Source organism: Triturus cristatus, chromosome 7 (genome assembly GCF_964204655.1).
Source record: "Triturus cristatus chromosome 7, aTriCri1.1, whole genome shotgun sequence".
In the NCBI taxonomy this organism is placed as follows: Eukaryota; Metazoa; Chordata; class Amphibia; order Caudata; family Salamandridae; genus Triturus; species Triturus cristatus.
The window spans coordinates 400,790,173-400,814,966 of record NC_140590.1 but is presented as its reverse complement, the minus strand read 5'-3'; the positions used below and the strand labels follow the sequence as shown (position 1 = coordinate 400,814,966).

Below are 24,794 nucleotides of genomic sequence, written 5' to 3'. Positions count from 1 at the left end.
CTCAAAATGAGACCTCTTCAAGAGGAGTTGCAGAAACAATGGCAACAAGCATTGGGTTCTTTCGAGGATGTTATCCAAATAACTGCACGTATGGTGGACGCACTCCGCTGGTGGTCCGAAACAGCAAATCTTGCCCAGGGTCTCACCTTTCTGCAAAACATTTCGGACTTCATATTGACGACAGATGTCTCCATGGAAGTATGGGGGAGGTCATCTGCAGGATTTACAAATCCAGGGAAAGTGATCTCGTATACAGAAACAGTAACACATCAATAGTTTGGAGCTTCGGGCCATATGTTTGTGCCTTCAGGCTTTCCTTCCAAGGATAGCAGGTTCCTCAGTGCTGGTCCGTACCGACAATACACCAGCATGTACTATATAAACAAACAAGGAGGAACAAGGTCCGGGAAGCTTTCGCAGGAAACACAAGAATTGTGGGAATGGACAACGTTCTTCGGAATATCCTTGAAGGCCGAGCATGTCAAGGGTCTGCACAATACACTAGCATATTCGCTAAGCAGATCTCTATCTGGCTGCAACGAGTGGAAATTAGAACAAACTCAGGTGAACAAGATCTTTCGGACATGGGGCAAACCAGCTCTGGATCTGTTTGCGTCACAGGAGAACAAGAAATGCCAATATTACGCCAGCAGGCCGACAACGACCATGTTCTCACGGAACAGTGGTCAGGTTGTCTATCCAGATCCGCAATCCTTTCACTTGCACGCATAGCTCCTGAATTCCTAGAGTTCAGAGATCTCAGTATTTCACAGGACTGTCGGGACATACTGTCTAAATCCCGTGCTGAAAGCACTGTCAAAACGTATCGTTTAAAATGTAAAAGATTTTGTTGTTGGTGTGAAACCAATAAAGTTCGTCCAGTCAAAGCTCCTGCTGAACAGATTTTACCTTACTTACTCTCACTGACCAAGTCTGGACTCACTTTCTCGTCAGTCAAGGTTCACCTGGCTGCTCTTTTCAGGTACAGGAAATCTCCGCAGCTTACTTCTTTATGTTTGTCTTCTCTTGTAAAACAGTTCATGAAAGGACTTTTCCGCACTTTGCCTCCTATGCGTTAGCCTCCTCCGGAGTGGGAACTCAATGTGGTTTTAGCACAACTGATGAGACAACCATTTGAACCGATCCATAAAGCAGATCTCAAATATCTCACATGGAAAGTAGCCCTCTTGCTGGCTCTTACTTATGCAAGGAGGGTTAGTGAGATTCAGGCTTTTACGATCAAAGAACCATTTTTACGTTTTACACAGAACTATGTAATCCTGCGGACGAATCCTAAGTTAATTCCAAAGGTACCCACCCAATTTCACTTGAACGAACCAGTAATGCTACAAACTTTCTTCCCGAATCCATCCAGTCTAGCTGAAAGGACATTACATTCATTAGATGTAAAAAGGTGTTTGAAGTTTTATCTTCTAAAGACAAAGGATATTAGAAAGACTGATCAACTGTTAGTGGGCTACGGTCAAGGAAAACAGGAACAGCTGTAACAAAGGCCACAAAAGCCAGATGGGTCGCATCTGCTATTCAGTTCTGCCACGAAAAAGCCAACAAACCTCTCGAGGTGAAGGCTAAAGCACACTCCACCAGGACTGTTGCATCTACAGCTTTGTTTGCTGGAGTTACATTGGACAAGATATGCCGTGCTGTGACATGGCAGAATGTCCACACGTTCACAAGACACCACTACCTTCAATCTGCACAAAAGGAGGATGCAGCGGTTGGACAAGCTGTATTACGCCACCTCTTTCACAAAGGTCAGATTCTTTACATTTCTTTAACGCTTGTCTATAATTAGCTTTCTTTACTGTTACATTGCTTACAGTGTTCATGCTCCTATGTTTCTCAATTTATTTGTTCCTCATGCTGATCTCCACTGTATGGTTATTGCTTTTATGCTTTGTCATTGCAATGTTTCAAGATTGTGGATGTATATTGGGAGTGTTAAATTACATGTCTCCCACCATCCGCTAACGACAGTACAATTGGGTTATTGCTTGCTATTCTGATTCAGGCATGTGAATCTATGAAAGATACCACAATATTGGATAAGAAAACAAGTTACTTACCTGTAACTACAGTTATCCAGTATTGGTATCTTCCATAGATTCACATGCACCCACCCTCCTCCCTGTGGTACCACTTCTCATTGATTTTAGGGGTATTTACTTCCCACTTATGCTTGGAAAATCTGAGGAAAACTGCTTCTGTTGGGAGTGTTCTAGAGGGTGCCTGGAGCTGACTTTTGGTCCTTTTCATATAAGGATGTAGATAGACTACCATGATATAGCCTTTGGTCTATTTAATACTTATGGCACTACTTTTGTATTTTACCGTGGGACTCCCATCTCGGCGACTGGGAATGATTTATGCATGTGAATCTATGAAAGATACCAATATTGGATAACAGTAGTTACAGGTAAGTAACTTGTTTTCGTCTCCAACAATGAGCTGTCCTTTCTTTTGGTTATGCCGTTTGGTGGGACTTGTCTTTTCAGGAACAAAGCTCACTCTGCTCTTGAGCATTTTAAGGAGAGCAGGGCTGTGGCTCTTTACCCGCCTCGCCAACTGCAAGAGTTTCACCATTCCATTCATGACTTTGGCTGAGGCGCTCTATACTGCCAGCCTGTTCAGCCATCACAGGGTAAAAAGTAGTTTAATGATAACAGCTGAGGTGCCCACCACCCTTGTGGTCAAGTTTAGCAGGGTTGGCAAGCCAACGCTTCGGACATATGGACCCTGCAGAATGTTCACTAAAGATGCACTCTCCCTTGGAGGGCGTGGCTTGGCCGGCTGCAAGATGGCCGCACTCCGAGTGGGCTCTGCCGGCCAAGCTTCATAATCCGTCAACAACCTGCTGACAACAGATACATTCCTGCTATCTAACAGCCTTTTCTTACTCTGCTTTCCCGGTGGAGTCGTCTGATCAATTTTACGTTTCCTGGCGACAACTGGTGCCTGATTTACACCGCCCGAAGATACGGCCTGCTCTGCGCACCGGGGTTGGCCCTCCTCCTCCTCCTCGGGGTTCCCGGTATGCTCTACTGCCTGCTGGACGTCTGCGGACTTCCTACGTGGGGCCTGGTGAATGGTGCAGCTGCGGGGCTGTCTCTGGCAGGGTTGGGGGTCGACTCGCTGTCCCGCCCGGCCCGGGCTGCAACGGCCGGGGCACCATCTTCCCGCGCGGCCTGGTCAGACTGCGCGGCGGCCGCAGGTGCCTGGGCTTGGGGGAGGTGAGCAGTGAACCCCCCTCGGCTCCCTGCTAGTGCGGCCCTGGTTCAGGCGTGCATCCCCTGGTCTCTCCCCTACTGCGGAGCGAGAGGCGCCCTCCCCTTTCCCGTGCCAAGGATCCAGACATCCGCGGCCCACGAGATTCGGGACCCTCCGCGACTTTGGGCCGGTGCCCCACTTGCGGCCTGGGGGTGCTGGGTTCTGGGCCCCCGTCAGATTCGCCCTACACATTGTTCTGGAGGCACCTACCTGTGTTGGCTTGGACTGGCTGGTGACTCGGGGGCGCGACCTGGGAGCTCCCCCGGAGGCACCTCGTCTCGGCTTGCCCCGCCTACTCCATTTTGGACTTTGCTGCTGGCGACTGGAACTTTGGCGGTCCCTAGGCCTAAGCCAGCTGGGTAACACACTTGCTGCACTTCCCTGTGGTGGGACCCGCTCCTTTTCGTTGGCCGCTCCTGGCGCTATCTGGGAGTTGGGTCGCGGCTGTGAGATCGTGCAGTGCCGCTGCCCCAGATCAACTGCCCTCTCCATTGCTCCCTTGCTCTGGCCGCCATCAACAGGAGCGCCGGTCTGCGCTAACTCTACACTTCTTGCCCATGTGGAGGACATTTATGGCGCATAGGCGCTACCCTACGCCTCCTCCTACCTTCTCCGAAATCTGCCCTGCCCAGCCCCGCCACGACTGGCGCCTGCAGGGGGAACCTTACGCCAAAGGACTTTCCTGTCTCACTGTGGTGCTTGACATCTATGGCATCCTCCCTTTGTCTCCTCTGATATGGTGGGGTGCTGTGCTGGAGGAGTATTCTTAGTTCTCGCATGTGTTCTACTACCCAACTTAATAGCAGCACCTCTAGCCATCTCTCTTGTGTCCGTTGCTCCTGGAGGCCGGCTGTGAATGCACTTACCATTAGTTATCTTGACTGTTCCTCCTGGTCTGGGCCATACTCGTGGTGGCTGGCCGGCTCGTGACATCCTCTGGTGTGGCTCCTCCTGGTCATTCCTCCTCTTCACTGCCTCAGAGTGCGGTCTGCCTCCTGGTTTTCCCTACAATGGGGAGAACGGACCCCAAGCAGCCTAAAATTACATTCAAGCACGAAGGTCCACTCGCCATGACGGCGAAAGCTCGGAGGGTGGTGACACTGCTCCTGTCATGGATGCACCTCTGGCTCGGGATGATGACTTAAAGGCAATCATGCTTGTGGTGAAATCAACTGCAACAAGTATTGCTACTCAACTAGACCAGCTCTCCGCCCGACTAGACTCTGTGAAGGCCCGTGTTGACTCGCAAGACAATCTCCTCCTCCATGTTGAATCCAGGGTATCCGACGCCGAGGATGCCGCCACACAGGATCACTAAAAACTGTTGCAGATGGACAAAATCCTAGCGGTCATCCTCGAGAAAAAAGATTTGGAGGCACGCTCTCGCCGGAGCAATCTTCGCATCACGGGGGTTCCGGAATCCACCAATATCTCCTGCATGGAGGACTAAGTGGAGCAACTTTGGCACCGAACTCTCCTCAGTTTTTTATTTTTTAACGCAAAAGACACACAATTGATGGACGGAATGCAGAACAAATTAAAATATTCACCCCCAGTCAAGTGATCTGGGTTAAATCCATCATTCCTTTGCTCACGATGCCACCCCAGTTTAGACCTGGCCATATGCAAATCAGTCTTGACCCTGTGCCTCATGAAAACAGTCCAGCCCGAACTGCCAAGCCAGGTCATCCATGGACCAGAAACAAGCCTCCTAGGACCGGTTTCGGGGTTTCACCCCTCTTCAGCCAGGGTAGCTTGAGTCCAGTGGCACAGTGAGCCCAGCACCCACGTCTGGGCATACCTGGCGCACTTAGGGCGAGAAAGCAAAAGACACACAATTGATGGACGGAATGCAAAACAAATCAAAACATTCACCCCCAGTCAGGGTCAAGACTGATTTGCATACGGCTGGGTCCAAACTGGAATGGCATGGTGAGCAAAAAAACAATGGATTTAGGCCCAGATCTCTGTACTGGGGTGAATGTATGACATTGTTCTGCATTCTGTCCATCAATAGTTCTTTTTGCATTTGTCACCCTGAGTGGGACGGGTATGCTCAGACGTGAGTCCCGTGCTCTCCATGCCACTGGACTCAAGCTATCCTGGCTGAAGAGGGGTGAAACCCCGAAACCGGTCCTAGGATGCTTGTTTCCAGTCCAGGGAGGACCTGGCCTGGCAGTTCGGGCTGGACTGTTCCCATTGGGCACAGGGTCAAGACTGATTTGCATATGGCTGGGTCCAAACTGGAATGGCATGGTGAGCAAAAAAACGATGGATTTAGGCCCAGATCTCTGTACTAGGGTGAATGTATGACATAGGTTCTGCATTCTGTCCATCAATAGTTCTTTTTGCATTTATCGTGGAACGCGCCCACCGCTCCCTTGGCCCACGGCCTGGTCCCGGTTTGCCACCTCGTCCCATTATTGCAAAAATTCTAAATTTTAGAGACCGGGATGCCATCCTCCGTGCTGCACGTGACATGGGCAAGATCAGCCATCAAGGGAACTCACTTTTTTATTCTACCCAGATTACACTCTTACGGTTCAGGCTGCACGTCGTGAATTCCTGCCTGCAAAGCGGATTCTTCAAAGACATGAGGTCGCCTATTCACTTGCCTATGCTAAGCTGGGGGTCAAACAGGGTGCAAAGACGCTTGTATTCCCTGATCCCAAGGAAGCCCTGGCTTATGCCAAGAAACTCGACAGATCCTCACACTCTTCTTCACCTAGCTTCCATCGAGCCGCCGGCACTGGGGACCTGAGCGAAAACGATTGAAATGCTGTGATATGTACACTGTTTCTTCTGCACGTTGTCTATTGACACCTTAGCTTGGCCACCCTGCTTTATTGCAGGGGTGTACGCTTAGCCGTGCCATGCCCTCACGGGATAATTCCCTCTCTGGATGTTGTCCCCTCTCTTCCCAGTTGTGGGTTCCTTGGGTGGGTAGGAGTGGGGGGGTTGGAGTGGGTGCGGGGTTGGGGATCCTAATATCATAGCTTTTTGGTCTGTTGGGGTGGGGTGGCTGGGTAGCAGTGGGGTCGTTCTTGTTGCACAGTCAATATGGTTGCCCACCTGGTTTTCAAGCAACTGGGTTTTCTATTTGTTCCGGGTATCGGTGTGGGTGCGAGGTTGGTGGTCCTTTTTGGCATTATTTTTCGGTGTGGGGGGTGGGGTTTCTGGGTGAGGTTTGGGTTACAGGAACAGTTAAAATTGCCCGCACTTTACCTACCTTTACTTATGCAGCCTCCGAATTTCAGTTCGATGAAGGTTCGGCAGTGTGGGCGGGGTTAGGGAGGGGGTTGCTGTGTGTTTGCCCCGCGTTTCATTGGGGTTGGGGTATTGATCTTTCGTTTTCATTGTTTGGTCATAATCGGATTGTATCTCTTTATTGCATTTAGTGTCCTTCCCTGCAGCAGGTCTGTGCATGACACTCCCCTCTGTCCAATGGCACTGCTTTTCCCCTCTACTTATTTCTTCTCTGGCACCTGCGCACTGGGGCTCCACTTTTGGACTTGGCCTGCCCATGCAGCTAGCTCCCAACCTGCCCAAGTATTCGCCAAGGGAGACCAGTCAGCCTCCCTGCTAGTCGGCACCACTATGCCGTAGCACACCAACTGGTGTTGCCTGTTGTTTACTCTATTCGCTCTGCGTCTCAATGCTCCCACATGCAGTAAAACATGACCCCATTTGTTGGACCTGGCACATCCATGGTCTTCACGACCACCGAAAAGCCACGCTCATCCACTCTCACCTGCAGCGACACAAGGTAGACATTTGCCTTCTACAGGAGACACACCTTCTGCCCGAGACCTCCTCCAGACTCCAGTCGTGCCACTGGGGAGAATCGCATTCCTCGTTTTATTCCACTTATGCAAGGGGCGTTTACATTCTGATACGTAAGGGCCACCCCTGGCAAACTCTTCAGATACTCACGGATCCTGACGGTAGATACGTGCTTCTGCATGGCTCTTTGCTATCTCAACCCATGACAATCACTGCGGTGTACGGCTCTAACTTGGATGATCCCGATTTTTTTTTTACACATGTATGGCACCTCATTTCCTCCCTCGGCCCGGCGGCTCTCCTCTGGCTGGGGGGGGGGGGGGGGGGGGGGGGGATTTTAAAGTTACTCTTTCAGCGGCATTGGACTGTTCTGGCCCCCACTCCTCCCATCCCCGCGCTACCACTCTGCCCCAGTCCTTACTGACTGAAAATTCGCTGTATGACGCTTGGCGTCATGTTTGGCCCGATGCCTGCGAGGGCACTTGCCTCACAGGGGTTTGTGGCTGCTGGTCATGCATTGATCTTTGGATCACTTCCCCGGATGTCCTCACTTGGTTCACATCAGCCACTCATATGGCATGTACTTTTTCGGATCATGCCCCGGTTCAGGTCTCTTTCCGTCTCCCTCACTTCCCTCAGCGGGCATTCACATGGTGGCTCCCTCCGAATGCTCTTCGCGATACAGTCTTTTGTGGCGAGATCCAAACAGCGATCACCAACTATTTCGATCTCAATGTGGGCTCGGTGGACTTTGCCTCTGTCCTGTGGGAAGGTTTCAAAACAGTCATACGGGGCGAGTGCATCTCTAAACAGGCCGCGATCCATCGTTCGAGCCGCACCACCTTGGACAAGCTGGAAACTGAAATTAGGGCTCTGGATGCCGCTCAGGCGGCCCACCCCGGGCCCGAGAGACTCTCTCTTAAGACAAAAGCGCGCTGCATTTACTGAAGAGGCTGATAGAGAGCTTGCCTTCCTGGGCAGAGAGGCTTGAGCATGGCGTTTTGGAGAGGGCGATCAGCCCTGAAAGACCTTAGCGAATCTTCTTCTCCCCCCCGCGCTGAGTCGTATGTCACTGCTCTTCGCGATGGTGGCCCCACCAGAACCACCTATCCTGAGGAAATCAAGACTCGTTTCATGGACTATTATTCGCACCTTTACGCTGCCCCCCCCCACCCCACTCGCGGGAGGCCTTTGAACAATATTTCGATACCATCGCGTTGGTATGGCTGGAGGACTATCATCGGAAATTATAAGACGAGCCCTTCACTAAGGAGGAGATACTGGCTGCCATAAACAGCTTACCTAGTGATAAGGCCCCCAGTTTAGATGGTCTTCCAGCCTCTTTTTATAAAACTTTTGCATCGCTCTTGGAACCACACTTGGCTGCCATGTACAACGAGTCTTTCGACACTGGCCTCTTTCCTCCGTCCCTCCGGGAGGCGATGATAACACTACTACTCAAGCCCGACAAACCAGCTGACTGTCGCAACTCATATCGCCCCCTTTCCCTCATTAATATAGATAATAAAATCTTTGCTAAATTGATGTCCTGCCGCCTTCTCCTCCTCATGCCCCTCATTGCTCTTCCTGACCAGTCTGGCTTCATCCCTGGTCGTGCCACCTCGCATAATCTCAGGACTGTTTTTTCAGTCCTTCACCAAATCAATCCCAGTCTTCCCGCGGTGGCCGCCCTTCTAGATGCTACTAAGGCATTCGACACGCTCGAATGCCCCTTTTTAGTTTTTTCTCCTACCGCGCCTTGATTTTAGTAATATTTTCATACGAAAGATATCCCTTCTCTATACTCGCCCCTCGGCTCGTATCCGAATAAATGATCAGATATCAGATCCCATCTTGATTGAACGCGGTACTCTGCAGGGGTGTCCTTTTATCGCCCATGCTCTTCGCATTGCAATGGTGCCCCTAGCGGCCAGACTCCGGCAGCAACACACTCAGAGGGGTATAGGTTTCTCGGCCTGATCCCTCCTTGTTTCTATGTATGCCGATGACGTTACACTGTATGTTCGTCACCCCCAAGACAATCTCAGCCCTCTGGTGCGTGAGAATACGCTTCAGTGGTTTGTCGGGCATACAGGTGAACTGGAGCAAATCCGTGCTGTTGTCCCCTCCCCTCCCCGCCCCCCCCCCCCCCCCACCACGGATGCCACCAAACCATTTACGCCAGATTTTCCCTTTGTCTGGGCTTCTGGCCCCACCCGCTATCTGGACATCTGGTTGAGTAGGGACTTGGATGACCTCTGGAGGTCTAACTTTGGGCGTGCGGTGGATTGACTAGAGTCTACGATCCCGCATTGGAATCGAATCCCCCTGTCCCTTTCCGGCTGTATAGCCATTGCTAAGATGGTGGTCCTGCCGAAATTCCTTTACCTTTTTCTAAACGTCCCCATTCTCCTCACTGCTCATTTCTTTCGTAAAATTTGTTCCCTGATTATCTCTTTAGTCTGGGCTGGGAAGCAGCCCAGGGTTGCGTATGACATCCTTACTCTCCCCATGTCGGTAGGAGGAATGGGCGCTCCTAATTTTAAGCTTTATGCCTTAAGTGCCCAGGCCAGCTTTCTGCACTTTTAGATCCACCCTTCGCCATATCAACCTCATGTGGCTGTGGAGACTGACATTGCATCTCCCTGGCCGCTGACTACGAGTCGCTTGCGGGCGGAGGTGGACACGGTCGAGACTTTGCGCTGGGCCTAGTCCGGACTGCACCAACTCTCCAATACCCCGCTGCGATCGGCCGACATCATGCCGATTGTGCGGCATCCTGCTTTTCCCTCTTTCCAACCATCTGGTATGTCCAAACATGCCTCACGCTTGGGCCTGTCGACATTGGCAGATCTCTACCCTGGTGGCTCGTTCTACTCCCTTCCCACCTCTTCTGGCCCGCTGGACACTATTTTATTTTAGCAATTGCATGCTATATGCAGGGAGTTGCACCCTACGTTTCCCCAGCCCCCGCCTACAATGTCTGTTCTGGATTTCATCTATATTTCACCGGCACCTCACAAAATGGTCACTAAATTATACTCCCTGACGCTCTCATCCACTTCCATCTCCACAGATCGGGCGCGTGTGGCTTGGGGTGAAGACTTGGGCATGGATATCGCTCAGACTGACTGGCTTTATTGTTGTAATCCGACGAAGAAATTGTCACCCAATTACAGGCTTCATCTTATTCATTTCAAATATCTGCATGGACTATATCGTACTCCTGCTCAGCTTCACAAACTTGGACTCATACCCAACGATAGTTGCAGGCGTTGTGCCGCCCCTGCTGCGGATTTTGCACATCAAGCGTGGCTGTGCCCTAAGGTGACTTCTTGCAGGCGTATGCGCCGCCATCTCCGAGATGACCTCTGCATCGGTACAGCTTAATCCACCATTGTGTCTGCTAGGCTTTGTTAAATTCTGCCCGGATGCTTCTCACCGCCTGATTGCAATGCTGCTCGTTCTGGCCAGGCGTAGGGTGGCCATGTGCTGGGGGCGCAGACCGGTGCCCCAATTCGCTCACTGGCTTGAAGACTCCTCGAGATGTCAGACCTTGCTTTCTGAATTCTGGGACTTACTCCCCGCGAGATCGCGCCCAATTGACATATGGGGTCCCTTAGTGACATATCTTCGTTCCCGACTTCCTTCGAGCAGTGCTGCATCCCTGCCGGCACCCTGCCCGCGGCGGCCGCCAGTGCTGGTCAGTAACTGCCTTCCTCTATCCCCGTGTTTCCCTTGCTCACTGTGCCTACCTTCATCCTTAGTGTTTCCCCTTCCCCTTCTATACATGTGTTGGTTGTGGTGTTATAGCAGTGCCTCACGGATTTCTATTTTTTGTATGCTGGTAATTGTCATTCTATTTATGATGTTTGGCTAAAATTACATTGTGTAGGTCGCTCTGATTTGATGCAAATGTACTCGGATTGTACTGAATTAATCAAATAAAGGTTTTGAAAAATTAAAAAAAAAAAAAAAAATACTCTCCCTTTCCTCTCCTCTGTCACATCTTCCACCGCCCCCTCAGCGACTTACTGAGGACCATTTCTCCATTTTGAGGCATGAAGTGCAATCCCTTTTGGCCAAAGAGGCTATCAAGAGGGTGCCAGTTCCAGAAGTAGGACATCAACGTTCTTCCTGCAGAGTCCTCAGTCCAGTTTTCTACCTGCTTCCTCTAAACACCTGCTTCCGAATGGAGAAATTCAGAATGCTCACCCTAATACTGGTTTGCCCTTGAGCCTGGAGACTGGATGGTGGTATTGGACCTGCAAGTTGCAGCTTTGGCTCTTACAAAATGAGCATGCATTCCTTCTGGAGGCTGTTTGAGGCCAATGCATAGCAATAGTGTATGCAAATCTTTTTGCAGAGCACAATTCAGCAGGAGATGGTTCTCTTCTGCACTGCCATGCTTTTTTTCACTCCAAAGAACCCAGTGAGCCTTCTTTTGGGATCCAGGTGATGGATCCTCTTCTCCCTAGATGGGTGAGGTGGAACATAAAACCAGTGCCCCTTGAGTGCTAACGAAAGTGATGCCATATCCATGTGATCTGTGGTTCCCTGTTTGTATTGCTAAATTTTTCTTTTAAAAGGCTGGAAATAAACCACATATATAAAAGAAGGTAAACCTCCGTATTACAACAATTAAATAAATAAAGTGAGTCAGTGCTATAGTATGCATAATTGGGTGGCCTAAGGCCCTACAACTTACGATGTTCTTTACTTAGCATGCCATAGAAGCCAAGGAGAGTTGAAGTACAATATGGGCCTCTCCCCAACCCCTTCCGGCGTAGGAGCCTAGCCCAAGTGGTGCTTCAGAAGAATTCCTCCCAGCCTCACCACAAGGACACAGGAGTAGTAGTAAAATCTTCTTGCTTTAGCCTTTCCTATCCCCATAACCCAGTGTAGCTCATGGGCTTTGGAGGGGATTCTACCTCTGCATATTCCTGTAACTAGAATTCACCCCACCCCATTTTGCCAATGGTGGTTTTGGACCCTCTCAGGATACCACTTGACCCAGGGTGTGCTGCTGACCCCTGCAAAGGACTGGGCCTCAAGGTATCTGGCAGCTGTCCTGGTGCCACCATTGCTATTTTGAAGATGAGGCAGGTACTGCTGTCAGTTGCCCCAGTCCTTATTGTCCCACAGAAGGAGTGACAGCTGGCTGAATGTTGTGTTTGTAATTGCGAATGAGACCCATCTGCACTCCTGCAACAGAATGCGGGCGACGGAGTTACAGATAAGAGTGCCTGAGCAAGTTTGATAGTTAAGGACAGGAAAGCATAAAAATGACTTTCTACTTTCAAAATAAAATGTACAGCATTCTAGACCAAACCCTTTTCCCCTCGCTTCAAACTCAAAAGTCCTAAATCACTGGTACTCTGTACAGGTGGTTCTTTAGAGTAGGGTTGTTTAACCAGGGTACCAGAGAGTTGGATTATTGCCATATGTTCAGTATAGGTACGCACAGTTGATCTAAATGGAACACTTAGTTGGTGGGTCTAATGAAATTCTGAGTTTCAGCTGACCCTACCATACCTACGTTCATGATCCATGCTTTATAGAAGTATTGTTAAAGCTTTTCTTCTGCAGCTAACTTGTGTCTTCTAGGTGCTCTGCCTGTTGAAAGACATGGTACACAAATCTAATTCACTGCAGAAAGGCCATCACCGTATTGAATACATGCATCTTTGATTTGTCAGAAAATTACCACTGGAATTTGAGCATGGCTAAAGCCCAGCAATTCATCCAAAACTTTCAAGACCTGATCAACCACTCAAACATGTAAAGGAACTTGCAGAATTATCTTAATCTTGCCCTGATCTTTGAGGTGCTACTGGTCTGTGCTAGTGATTAAACACTACAATTTATGGTTTTGTTTTTACTGATAATAGAATTCTTGAAAACATTTGTATTTATGCTTTCTTGACCCTGAGCCACATATCTCAGTTTGCAAGTACTCTATAAGTTGCCTGCTACATCTACAGGTATCCCTCTGAAACCAATGTTGGCACACCCGACCAAGGGCATTGGAGAAGTGATGAAGAGATTTGACGAAGCAGCCTTCACCTGCGAGTACAAGTATGATGGCGAGCGGGCTCAGGTAAGATGCTGATCCAGAAAAGAAAAATGCTTTATATGCCTGCCTATGCATTGACTCTATCTGCTTTTAACAACAGTGAGCTTATTTCAGCTTCTGTGCTTTGAACCATAACAAACACCATTAATTCTGCTCATTCAATATGGTCCAATTCCTTTAAAGTATATAAGAAGCAATGACTTCTTTTTTTTGTTTTTTTTTTAACAAGCGGGGGATGAGGTTTCAAACCTACAAAACTAAATGGTTTGGTTCTCTAGTGTTGAATGATATAGTTAATCGCTATAATCATTACCGATCATCAGGCTAGTAATCCTCAGTAATTATAAATAGCAGTAAATAGTGTCAAAATAGCCTAACAAAACCTTGTTTGTTTAGTAGCACATCCACCACATTTGAAACAACCCAAACTTCAGCAAATGAGTTTGAAAAACTGAACTCTCTTTTCCTCCTTGAGGCCACCATAAGTCTCTACTGCAGGTCACGTGTGAGGGAGTCCCTGAGAAGAGCTCTACTCTAGTCAGTTACTTTTAATCTTTACTTCACCCTCCCTGGACTGCAGCCAGCCCTATCTTCAATTTTCTTCAAACTGTGAGTTGTTTTTAGGGGATTTCTCAGATTTGCACCTTGGTACTGGCCCCTGGGGACCGTCAACTATACTAAGAAAAAGAAATGCTCAGTCTACGAACAAAAGATCTACACTGATGATCCTCATGATCAATGCATGTATTGTATTTATCCTATTCATAAGGAGTCTCGCTATGACAGCAGCAAGACCTTCCCTTTAGAGTCGCTGCAAGACCGAAAAGAAGGTTGACTGGACAAGTGAATTTCCCCCTTTCTAAAGTGCAAGATGCTGGGAAAGTTGCCCCACCAAGCCCTCCCAAAAAGGCGCTGTGATAAAGGAAGCATATTGAACTTCCTCAGCTTGATTAAAATGTGTACACCGCCACCTCCTTCAAACATCATCAAACATAGACTTCTTCAGAAAAGGCGTTAAAAAGGGCAAGTAACCTGCACAAAAAGTTGCATGCAAATCCAGATCGAATTGACTTTCAATGAGACCTGCTGCCCAAATACTTGACAAGCAAACCTGCATCATTGATAAGCAAGACCTCTTCATAGAAGGGCAGCTCATCATATGACGATCACACCATAGGTAATCCTTGTGGTAACATCACCTCTCTGACAGCGATCCCCGTCAAGTGCATCTGTCAACGGCAGTGACTACCTTATCGGTGGTAGGATTTACTTTTTAGCCCTTAACTTTTTCATGTTCGCCACTGAAGGTTTCTGTGAACTGCCTTTAGTTGACAGTGCCTGCTTTAATGCCCTCCTGGAAAGAACAGCAACAAATTTTGACCTCCCTCTAACTTCTGTGGACAAACAATATTTTCTATGTGATTTTTATAGACGAAAGAAATTCACAAAATTAATCTGATCCTGGATTTTGTCTGGCCTCACCGTCAAGACCCTTCCTGGAAAAGTAGTATAGTGTGCCAGAATATGGTCCGACATGCTTGGCTGGCCAACTATCACCAACTTCATCATTGTGACAGTGGCCCAGCATAGATAAAACGTTCTCTCAGGGGATCGCCATTGAAATCATAAGCACTAAATAGTCTCCTCCACTGCGGGGGACCCCGGAGCAGTTTTGGAGGAAAGTGGGTTTCTGTTGCAATAACCCCCCCTGCTTTTTGCCAAACTCCTGATGCACTTTTACTTGGTGTGCCCTGGGTCCCTGCCATTCAGGTTCCCAGGGCCTGTGTTCTTTCCCCAAAACGAACCCAATTGGCATCTCTGGCCACAAGTCAGTCCCTGGTAAATGGTACCACGGGTACCCAGGGCACTATGACCAGAGCAGGCTTCTAAGGGCTGCAGCACTTATTGTGCCACCCTTAGGGGTCCTGTACCACTACACTCACACACTGCCTTTGCAAGCTTCCGGTCTTGGTTCAAAACAAAGTGAAGAGTCGACATGGCACATATATCTGTGTGCCCTGCCTACAACCAACCGCCCTGGCATAGGTCAGTCACCCCTCTAGCTGGGTGCACTATACCAGTGGTGAGGGTACAGGTGCATGAGCCCTGTACCACTACAGTGTCTAAGGCTATTCTTAGACATTGTAAGTGCAGTGCTGTCATTAAGAGTATATGGTGCTGGGAGTTTGTCATCACAAACTTCACAGTACCATAATAACTTCACTGAAAACTGAGAGGTTTGGTATCAAACTTCTCTGCACATTAAACCAACACTGATGCCAGTGTGGGATTTAATGAAAAATGCACACAGAGGGCATTTTAGAGATGCCCCCTGAAAACTAACCCACCTAAAGCGTCCTGGCTGAGTGGCTGCTTTCAGCTGCCACCACAGACCTGTTTCTGGACCCCTAGGCCAAGAGCCTGCTGCTTTCCGGGGCCTGAAACAATGCACATCCTGGGATGAGGTGCCAAGCCTCCTCCCCCAGGATGGGCAGGATTCATGAAGGGGAAGCTTCAAAGGTTTGCCGCCTATGTGAGCTTCCCCAGGCCAATTCCTGCTTTCAGCAACTGGTCCCCACTGGTTCTGACCCCCACCTTGGGCGGGAGAACCGGCGGGGAAAACAAGTGAGGAAGAGAGGTGTGCCCACCTCTGCGAACCCCAACCCTCAGGTGGGGGAGGCGAGGTGAAGCACAACTCTCAGTTCACGCCATCTTGAAGATGGGGGGACTCAGCCAACCAGGAACAGGCACATGCCCCCCTCCCACTGGAGGGTTGCATAATAGGGGGTGTACCTACCCCAGGGAAGGGACCCATTGTTCCCTGCCTTTTACCTACCTGGAACGTCCCTAAATCTAGTATTTAGGGGCACCCCTGAACCTTGCTTCCTCCGATCCAGACAAGAAACAAGAAAAAAGGACAGACCAGCCGTTCAGCAGCTAACAAGAGGAAGACGCCCACTGACTTGGCCCCAGCCCTACCTGCCTGTCTCCCCCTCGAACCTGCTCCTGCGAAATCCCTGTGTCCTGCAGCCAGCAACCTCAAAAACCCCGGAGGAACTGCTTGCCTTCACTTCCAAAGACTGCTTCTCCTGTGAACACTGGATTTGTTCAACTGCAACCTCTGGCAGCAGCCAGAAACAGCAAATCTGCCCCATTCTGCACCTGCTGTCCACGGCCTGAGCTCGAGTGGGCAAACACCACGAAGCAGTCACCCCGGCGATCCTGGCCCGAGATCTGGCAACCGCTGACCTGCCTCAAGCCGACGCCTGCAGTCTAACTCCAGAAGGCCCCCGTAACCGCGACCAGGAGCTGGTAAGAAGATCCGACCCCAAAAAGCACCCCTGCACCCGACGCCCCACGGCCTTGTGTGCCCAAACCAATGGTGACTAACCAACACCTAACTTCCCAACGTACTTCTCGAAGTGGTGGTCTCCCCCAGAAGTCCTTCGCCTTTTGCAAACCGGAGGTTCTCCATTGGAAACAGGGTATCCAACCTTGAAACAGCACCCTGCACCCGGCTGCCCTTGTGCCACTGAGGGTGCACCTTTGGTGCTAATTTGTCTCCCCATTTGCCCCGAGCCAAAGTCCAGGAGCTTTGCTCCCACATCCCAGTAGCCTGCTTGCCAGCATCCACCAACCGGAGGCCCCTTATCCCCCATTGGCTAACATTGGGCCTCAACACTCTGCACCCGGCTGCCCTAGTGCTGCTGAGGGTGTAACAAGAGTGCATCCCTTACCCTGGGGGACCCCGGAGTCTAACCCCAGAACCTCAACTCAAAATGTAGTTTTATTTATTTGCTGAGTTTTATATAGCGCTGGCTAGACCAGGAGGTATCGGAGCCCTTTATATGAGGATCAGCGAGTTACAAGTTACAAAGTTACAACAGTTACAGGCGCCACGTATAACATAGAGAAACAAAGTGTTAAACAATAACTTGAGTAACTAGCGCAAGCATATTCAAGACATAAGTCCAGAGGGGCAGAGAAGGGAGAGGGGGGGGAAGGTACTTGGGGGTAGGGAATGCAGCTCGGGTCGGGCAGACCGGAAAGGGGGAAAGTACTTCAGGGAATGGATTTGTCTGAGGGCAGGGGAGTAAAGGAGACCCAGCAGAGAGGTGAGGGAACCATGTCCAATGTCCGGCTGGGTAGGTGATGGCCGAGGGGCTAAACCAGACCCTAATCACCTCTATAGCTGATCAAACTGCTCCACCGGGCAGCAGCCATGATAGGCGTCCCAGGAGGAATATCACGTCCGACCGGTTTTTGGGAGACAGAGGTGCTTCTAACTCCCGCCTAACCCGTCCACTTACTCTACCTCTGCCTACCTTTGGGATTCCACTGGACTCTGTGCCCAGTATACCTCACTTTGGTATAGTATATATAGAGTCCGCTTCCTACAAGTTTACATTGACTTCTTCTTACTACAGAAAAGCCAGGATTCATGTAAAACAAATGTTACATTTCCAGCCTTAAAACAGGCTATATTGCCAATTATATTAAATGATTTTAAAATGTGGACGTGAAAAGGTTTAAGTCTTTAAGTCATTAGAAAGATTAAAAAGTGACCTTTTTAAAAAAATGTCCTGCTCAAGCTCTTTTGACTTCTTTTTAAAGTAATATAAGAGGGAATATATGGCAATGTGACTGTACAGGCTGCAGGATTGAAAACCTAGGAAACTGCACCTGTAAGTGCACCTTGACCTCCAGTGTCCCATCACGTCCTGCAGGTGGTAGTTTACTCAGTTCTTTTTTCTAACTCCTTCTGATGCATGTGTGGCAGTCAAGATATTAGAGCAGAGCTCTGTCTTTGTAAGTTGTTTTTTTTCTCATTTTTTTCATCTGTAGCATTAATTAAGTGATTCACTTGACGTCCTTCAGGGCATAGAGTATTTTTAAATACTTTTCTGACAAGAAATGTATCTGATTTTTCTCAAAATATCAATTCTTTTTGAGAACTGCCTCGAATGTGGCAGAACAAAGAGTAAAACCGGCTTGGTACAGGTTCTGTATCCTAGGTTTGCCTGACTATCGTGATTCAAAGATGCGTCTCAATTGCAAGACCCTTTCCAGGAGCACTTTGAAGGAGAGAGCGAAGATTCACCTTCACTACTAAGTGGAGCACCCTAGAAGGCAAGATCCCTGGCTGGAGAGACTTCTGAAGGGCGAAGAGAGACAGTTTCCTGTACCAGTGCCTCTGTCGCGCTCTGAGTACTCCTGCAGAGGAAAATCAAAATGTTCTGGTGAAAAACAACTCTCCAGTTCATATAGAATTTTTGTCGAGAAGAGGTACAACACCTACTTGTTCCCTGGCAGGAGCTGGTTCGACATCAAAAACACATAGTACATTGAGAAGGTGAGCAACGTTAAAAGGTACATTGATGTCTAGACACCAGACAATGTCGAGACATGGTTCCACATTGGGAGAACATACAGCTTCTCTGACTAAGACAACGGAGTTGCTTTCACAGATGAATGTGCACAGACTTCCATCAGAGTCTGACTGAGGACTCCTGAGCCTATTCTCCATCGAGGCTGACTTTGCTAACCCCTCCTTAGACTCCAATGGAATCCACTCCTCCTTCACATTAGTCTCCTCTACCACCTCCTACACCGCCTCATTCTCAACCAGTGATTTTAGCGGTACTTTTACTGCCAATACCACCAGCCACTCCTTCTCGGCCACCACAGACTCCTGTATCAGTATCACCTACACAAAGGCATCCTAGATCTCGCTTCCGTCCTACCAGACCTCGCAGCCATAGGTCTAGGTCAAGATCCCACTGTCGTCATCGTCCAAGATCTCAGACGTTCACGCTCGAGATCGAGAATATCTTCTACATCCAGATCAAGATCCTTTAGTCTCATCATACCTCATCTTCTTCAAGTCTATATTCAACACCTTTAACAGATTCTCCTCCAGCAAGAATATCTCTTGTGGATGATATCAACACTTTCTAGGAGATACTTATAAGGGGTGCTCACAAATTAATTAATTTACTGACTAGGAATGTGCTCCTTTTTATCATGGTCGCCTCCACTTTTTGCCACTGGTACTGATGTTTTTTGACTGATGTGCGCTGGGTCCCTGCTAATCAGGCCCCAGTGTCAGTGCTCTTTCCCTAAAAACAAGGTAAAATGGTCTAATTGTAACACAATTATCACACATTTTAGGACCCCTAGTAGGTGTTACCGCTGGTAATTAGAGCCTGGCTACTAAAGAGGGTCTTTCAGGGCTGCAGCATTTATTATGCCACCCTAAAGGATGCACCTACAAATTGCATGCAGGATGCCATTGCATACTGCTGGTTGTGGTGCAAACCATGAGTGAAAACATGCCAGAGCACACTGCATATAATAAATGTAAGTCTCCCCTGCAATCTAAGGCTCCCGTTTTCCGTTTTTATGGATTTTTACAGATAAATACAGACAGAAAACAGTGTATTTTCTGTCTGCATTCATTTTTAAAAGTGGATTAATACAGAAAATTGCCTTCTTTTAAGGGACTCTGTGCTGTCTTTCATGAATTATTGGCCAATAGCTGAGCAGATGGACAGCAAGGGAAATTAAAAAAACAGAATGCAATTTCATTAAATAATATATTTGTGGTTTAATGCGAATGTTTACCAGTGGATGTTTTGTTATATAATATTTGGCAGCCTAAATAGCTAAAACAGACGGATATCAAAGTATGAGTGTGCGTCAATCACTTAAATAAATATGGAAATGTACAGTTTTACAACTTTTTATCCGCAAAACACAAAATAAATATGGATAAATACAGACAGAAATGCTAAAAGAATAAATACCAAACAACCGGGAGCCCTGATTATATTATATGGGAGTACAGATCTACACGAACATCTATGTCCCTGTGCTATTTAGTTCAGTTACTAGATGGTACAAGGATCAGCGATCATTTGTGACACACGGGTACTGCACACATTTTCTTAATCTGTGGTTCAGTGTTAATTCATAAAAGTGTTCCTTCGATGGTCTTGGTATGCAAACAGTCCAGTCATACATCTGTGATAATGCTTTTTGAACACTTGACATCTCTGAATTTAAAGAACATTTAATTTCCATCGCTTTCATACTTTGGAACAGTTTAGCCTGTGGTCAGACTATGCTTTTTTGTTTTATTTCTCTGATTTTCTTTATTTCTAGATACATATCTTGGAGAATGGCGATGTGCATATCTACAGCAGGAATCAGGAAAACAACACTACAAAGTATCCAGATATCATTGCAAGAATTCCAAAGGTAGGGATTGCTGTCCCTATATAGATGTTGTAAGGGTGCTGTGTGACTTTCAGATACTTGGATTTTGCGAAAAAGGCAGAGAAACACTTTTGCTACTTTACAAAATGTGAGCGAAGGCAGTGAAGAAGATCCTGGGCATGGTTCTTTATATCTCCAAGGCAAGATCTTCCTCAAAACTATGTGGAAGAATCAATGTTAATCTGAGGCTGCTCTTGACAAATTTCGCCTCCACAATGTGGTTTGTAAAGTACCAGCACATCTGAAGGTGTTATTTGGGGGAAAACTCAGTGACGGTCTCAAATGTGTGCATTGTTATAAGCAATTAAATCTTTTATTGCATAATTAATAAAAACCATTCCAATATAGTGCAGTTTAAAAACACTGTAAGCTCATAAGACAGATTTAAACAGTCGCCATAAAAATATAAAACATTTCATCTTTAAAATCATTTGATCAAATACTGGTAGGTTGAGAGGTATCCTGCCTAAAGCAGAGGCATCATCAGTAGTTAGTGCAACATCATTGAAAGGCTGGTGCATCCCATAATTCCTACCCCCCATACAGCATACAGGATGTAGTTAGACCATGTAAGTTACCAGTGGAAAATGTACTATTGAGGGATACTAGTGCCCAATACAAAATAGAAGTTGGCCAGAGCAGTTAATTCTAATAGACCTTCCTTAGGCGTGGACAGTCGCACTTAAAAATGTTCAGCCTTCCCCAAGATTGAATTCCCTAACCTCCTCTAGAGGTTACTGCTATCTATATAAAAACAAGATGCAGGTGCAGAAGACTAAATACAAATGGCATTATGACCTTTAAGGAGGAGTGCTCATGGTAGAATCTGGGAGAGAGGTGGGCAGATTTTTAAGTAAAAATACAAAGGTCAGTGCAATAGAAGTTATTGATAATTAAAGTGCTTGTGTAGGTATTTAAAATGAGAACGTTTGGAGGGTTAAGAGCCATTGCTCATTGTAAAATCTGGGATTGGTTTTGGGCAGTTTTTGGGTATATATTTAACATTCAGTGCAATGGGCACTATAGAAATGTTAAAGGAAATTAAAAATGCAAGTGTGGCCATGAACTACAGCAGCACTAATAAAGATTAAAGTGCAAATGCGCAATATAAGATCTAGGGTAGGTACTATGTTCTTTGAACTGTTCCCTTCTCCCCTGCTTCCGCTGACTCCTTGGCTGCATCACTTTTCCCAAAAATGTCGCCCTAATACAATGCAACCCAATGTCAATTAGTACAAAACTGTCCAGAACCGCTTCCCTGCATGACCTTATTCCTTGATCTCTCCAATCTGATGGCAACATCTAGCCAGAGAATCCTTATCTTTGAATTTCCCAGGTGTCAGACTGGATCCAGAAGATTTTTCATTGAGCAATACTGCTGCACGCCGGTAGGTGGTGTTGGTCAGCTCTGTGTAGCATCGCCGGCCTCGCTGGAAGTGGCATCTGAGACATCTAGCCGCAGATTCCTTAACTTAGAATATCCCCAGGCTTCAGACTGGATCCGGAATTGTTTTTGCAGCAGCAGCACCTCTGCGCACCGGGGGACGGCACCACACGACCCTCCCCCCCCCCCCCACTCTGACGTCATCCACGTACGTGACGTCAGCGAGGTCATACAAGTCCCTCCCGGCACGCTGATGTCGGTTTCCTTCTTTTCCACGTGCAACGCGGATCTGGAGTAAGCGGTTCGTCTGGCCTGTTTTCAGCCCCTTTTTTGACACTTCACGTCTGGCACAGTGTGAGATGCCTTCGGGTTTTAAAACTTGTACTTCCTGTTCGCTGCAAATGTCCGCGATGGACCCACATCTTATCTGTATGTGGTGTCTGGGTGAGCACCACAGCTCCACGGACTGCGACGCCTGCCAACACCTCAAGCCGAAGTCCCGGCGGGAGCGCCGGATGAAGCTTCCTTCGGCACGGCTGTCCCGGTTAAAGTTTTCTCGTCCCCCTGCCTCAATGCCGGCGGGTCCCTCTACTTTCCAGTTCCGCTGTTGATCGCCCTCTGGGGCCCGGGGCAGTCGTTCCCCCACTTATTGGTAAGTTGCGGCGCATGTAATACATCCACGAATCCAACACAGAGCTGGAACAATGTGGATTGATGCAGATTCTGGTGCCAACAGAACCCATGGATCCTAGGTCAGTGCCTGAGTTCTATTCTGAAGGGCTAGGCCTCCGGGATGAATGGAACACCAGTTGGAAGGCCAGGAAATTAACTGGTGTAAGGAACTTGGAGAAGCCAGTGGTCCAGCCACATCTCCAGACACTGATATGCTTTCTCCCCCTATTGTGGGTACTGAGTAGGGAGCAAGCATCTTATTCCATGGTTGTGAGGAGGGCTGATGAGGTCTTGGATCTCAAATTTTCATCGGTGGCAGTCAAGACCTACACCTTGATGGAAGTGCTACAGGAACCTTCCTCTTCAGAACCCTTGCTCCCTTTTGATGCGCTGACCGATCTCCTTCTGGGAACCTGGTCCAAGCCCAGCACAGGGGATCCTGCGAACAGGACAATTGCTCACCGCTTCCACCCTACACCTGGGGACCAGGGTTTCCTCCCTCAACACCCAACTCCGAGAGCTTGGTTATCCAAGCCTCTACGTCCTATGGCACATTTACTGCCACACCACTACACAGAGAATTGAAGAGTATGGACAGCTTGGGGAAGAAAATGTTTTCTTCCACCAGCCTTGCGTTCGGTAAACACTGCATGCGTATTGGGCCACTACACCCACACTCTGCGGGACACGGGTGCACAAGTGCTGCCACAAATCCCTGAGGAGGCCCGGGCCATGCTCTCCCCAGTGGTCAAGGACAAGAAAGACGCAGTAAAGGTCACAATTAAATGTGGCTTGGATACAACCGACTCGCTGGGCAGGACGATTTTGTAGACTCTGGCACTTAGACGCCATGCCTGACTGAGAACATCTTGCTTGAGGTATCTTGCTTTTCAGAGGATGTCCAGGTTTCCCTCATGGACATGCCCTTTGATGGTACCCTCTTCGGAGTTAAGGCAGACTCTGCCCTGGATCGCTTCAAGGACTCAATGCTGCTGCCGGGTCCTTGGGCCTCTCAATTGCCCCTAGTCAACCACAGTCTGCCTATCGCGCATTTCGTGGCTATGGAAAGGGCTTTCAAACGCGCCAACTCTACTCCAGTCATTGCCCCACACAAGGTGCCCAGTCTGTGCAGGGGCGGGTCGTGGTTCATACCGACCCTGTGGGTCAGGTGGTCAGAGGTCTTTCAAAGCCACCACTCCCTCTGCCTGCAGTCTCCAAGCTCTCCTAATCTTGCGCTACAAGATCAAGGGTGGCCAGTAGGTGGCAGAATATGCCATCATCTGCACCACTGGCAGTCCTTCACATCGGACAGGTGGGTGCTGCAGATCATTCGGAGGGCTACTCCTTTCCCTTTGAATCTCCCCCACCCCCTTGCCGCCTACTCACGACCAGCTGACTGAGAATAATTTGTCCTTGCTCTTCGAGGAATTCACTGCTCTCTTGGCCAGTAGAGCCATAGAGGGGGTTCCGATATCAGAAGTAGGCAAAGGTTGCTGTTCCCTCTACTTTCTGATACCCAAGAAGAACAAAGTGCTTCGCCCTATGTTAGACCTAAGAATCCTCAATCTCTTCATCAAAAAGAAGTTCAAGATACTCTCTCTAGCTCAGGTACTATCTGCCCTGGAGACTGGATGGTAGCATTAGATTGCAGGATGCTTATTTCCTTATTCCTGTCCTGCCTGCCCGTCTGCGTTACCTGCGATTTATGGTAGGCTGCTAGCACTTTCAATTCATCGTGCTACCTTTTGGCCTTACCAGCACCCCTCCGGTGTTCATCAAGGTGATAGCGGTGGTTGCACCTCATCTGCGCAGGTCAGGGGTGCCAGTCTTCCCCTAGCCTGATGACTGGCTGCTGAAGGCGAACTTTCCCCAGGCTGTCTTCTCCCACCTTCAAACTATGGCGATCCTTCTGTATTCGCTGGGGTTCACTATCAACGTGCCGAAGTAACACCTGACTCCTTCTCAGACACTCCCTTTCAGCGGAGCAGTTTTGGACACAGCACAGTTTAGGGCTAATCCTCCCCAGCAGTGAGTCTGGAATATGCGGGCTATGATACCGATGTTTCAGGCTCTATTCTGGATTTCAGTGAGAATGACTGAGGCTGCTAGGCCTCATGGCCTCCTGCATCCTACTGGTGACACTTGCCCAATGGCATATGCAGGCTTTTCAGTGGGACCGGACGTTCCAATGGGCACAGCATCAGGGGAATCTCTGCAACATGGCCCAGATTTCATAGTGAACTGCAAGGGATCTGCAGTGGTGGCTAACGAACAGCAATTGGGTCAGAGGCAGACCCTTCTCCCTTCCCAAAC

General features: G+C 48.5%; 1 protein-coding gene across 2 annotated transcripts in view; it reads left to right on the top strand.

The window, feature by feature from the left end:
- LIG1 (DNA ligase 1) overlaps nucleotides 1-24,794 on the top strand; it is a 502,345-nt gene that overhangs the window by 296,423 nt on the left and 181,128 nt on the right. For both annotated transcript variants that reach the window (XM_085616644.1, XM_085616645.1), the window contains exons 17-18: nucleotides 13,056-13,171; nucleotides 20,312-20,407. In XM_085616644.1, coding sequence (XP_085472770.1) covers nucleotides 13,056-13,171; nucleotides 20,312-20,407 — 212 coding nt within the window. The remainder of the gene's footprint in view (nucleotides 1-13,055; nucleotides 13,172-20,311; nucleotides 20,408-24,794) is intronic.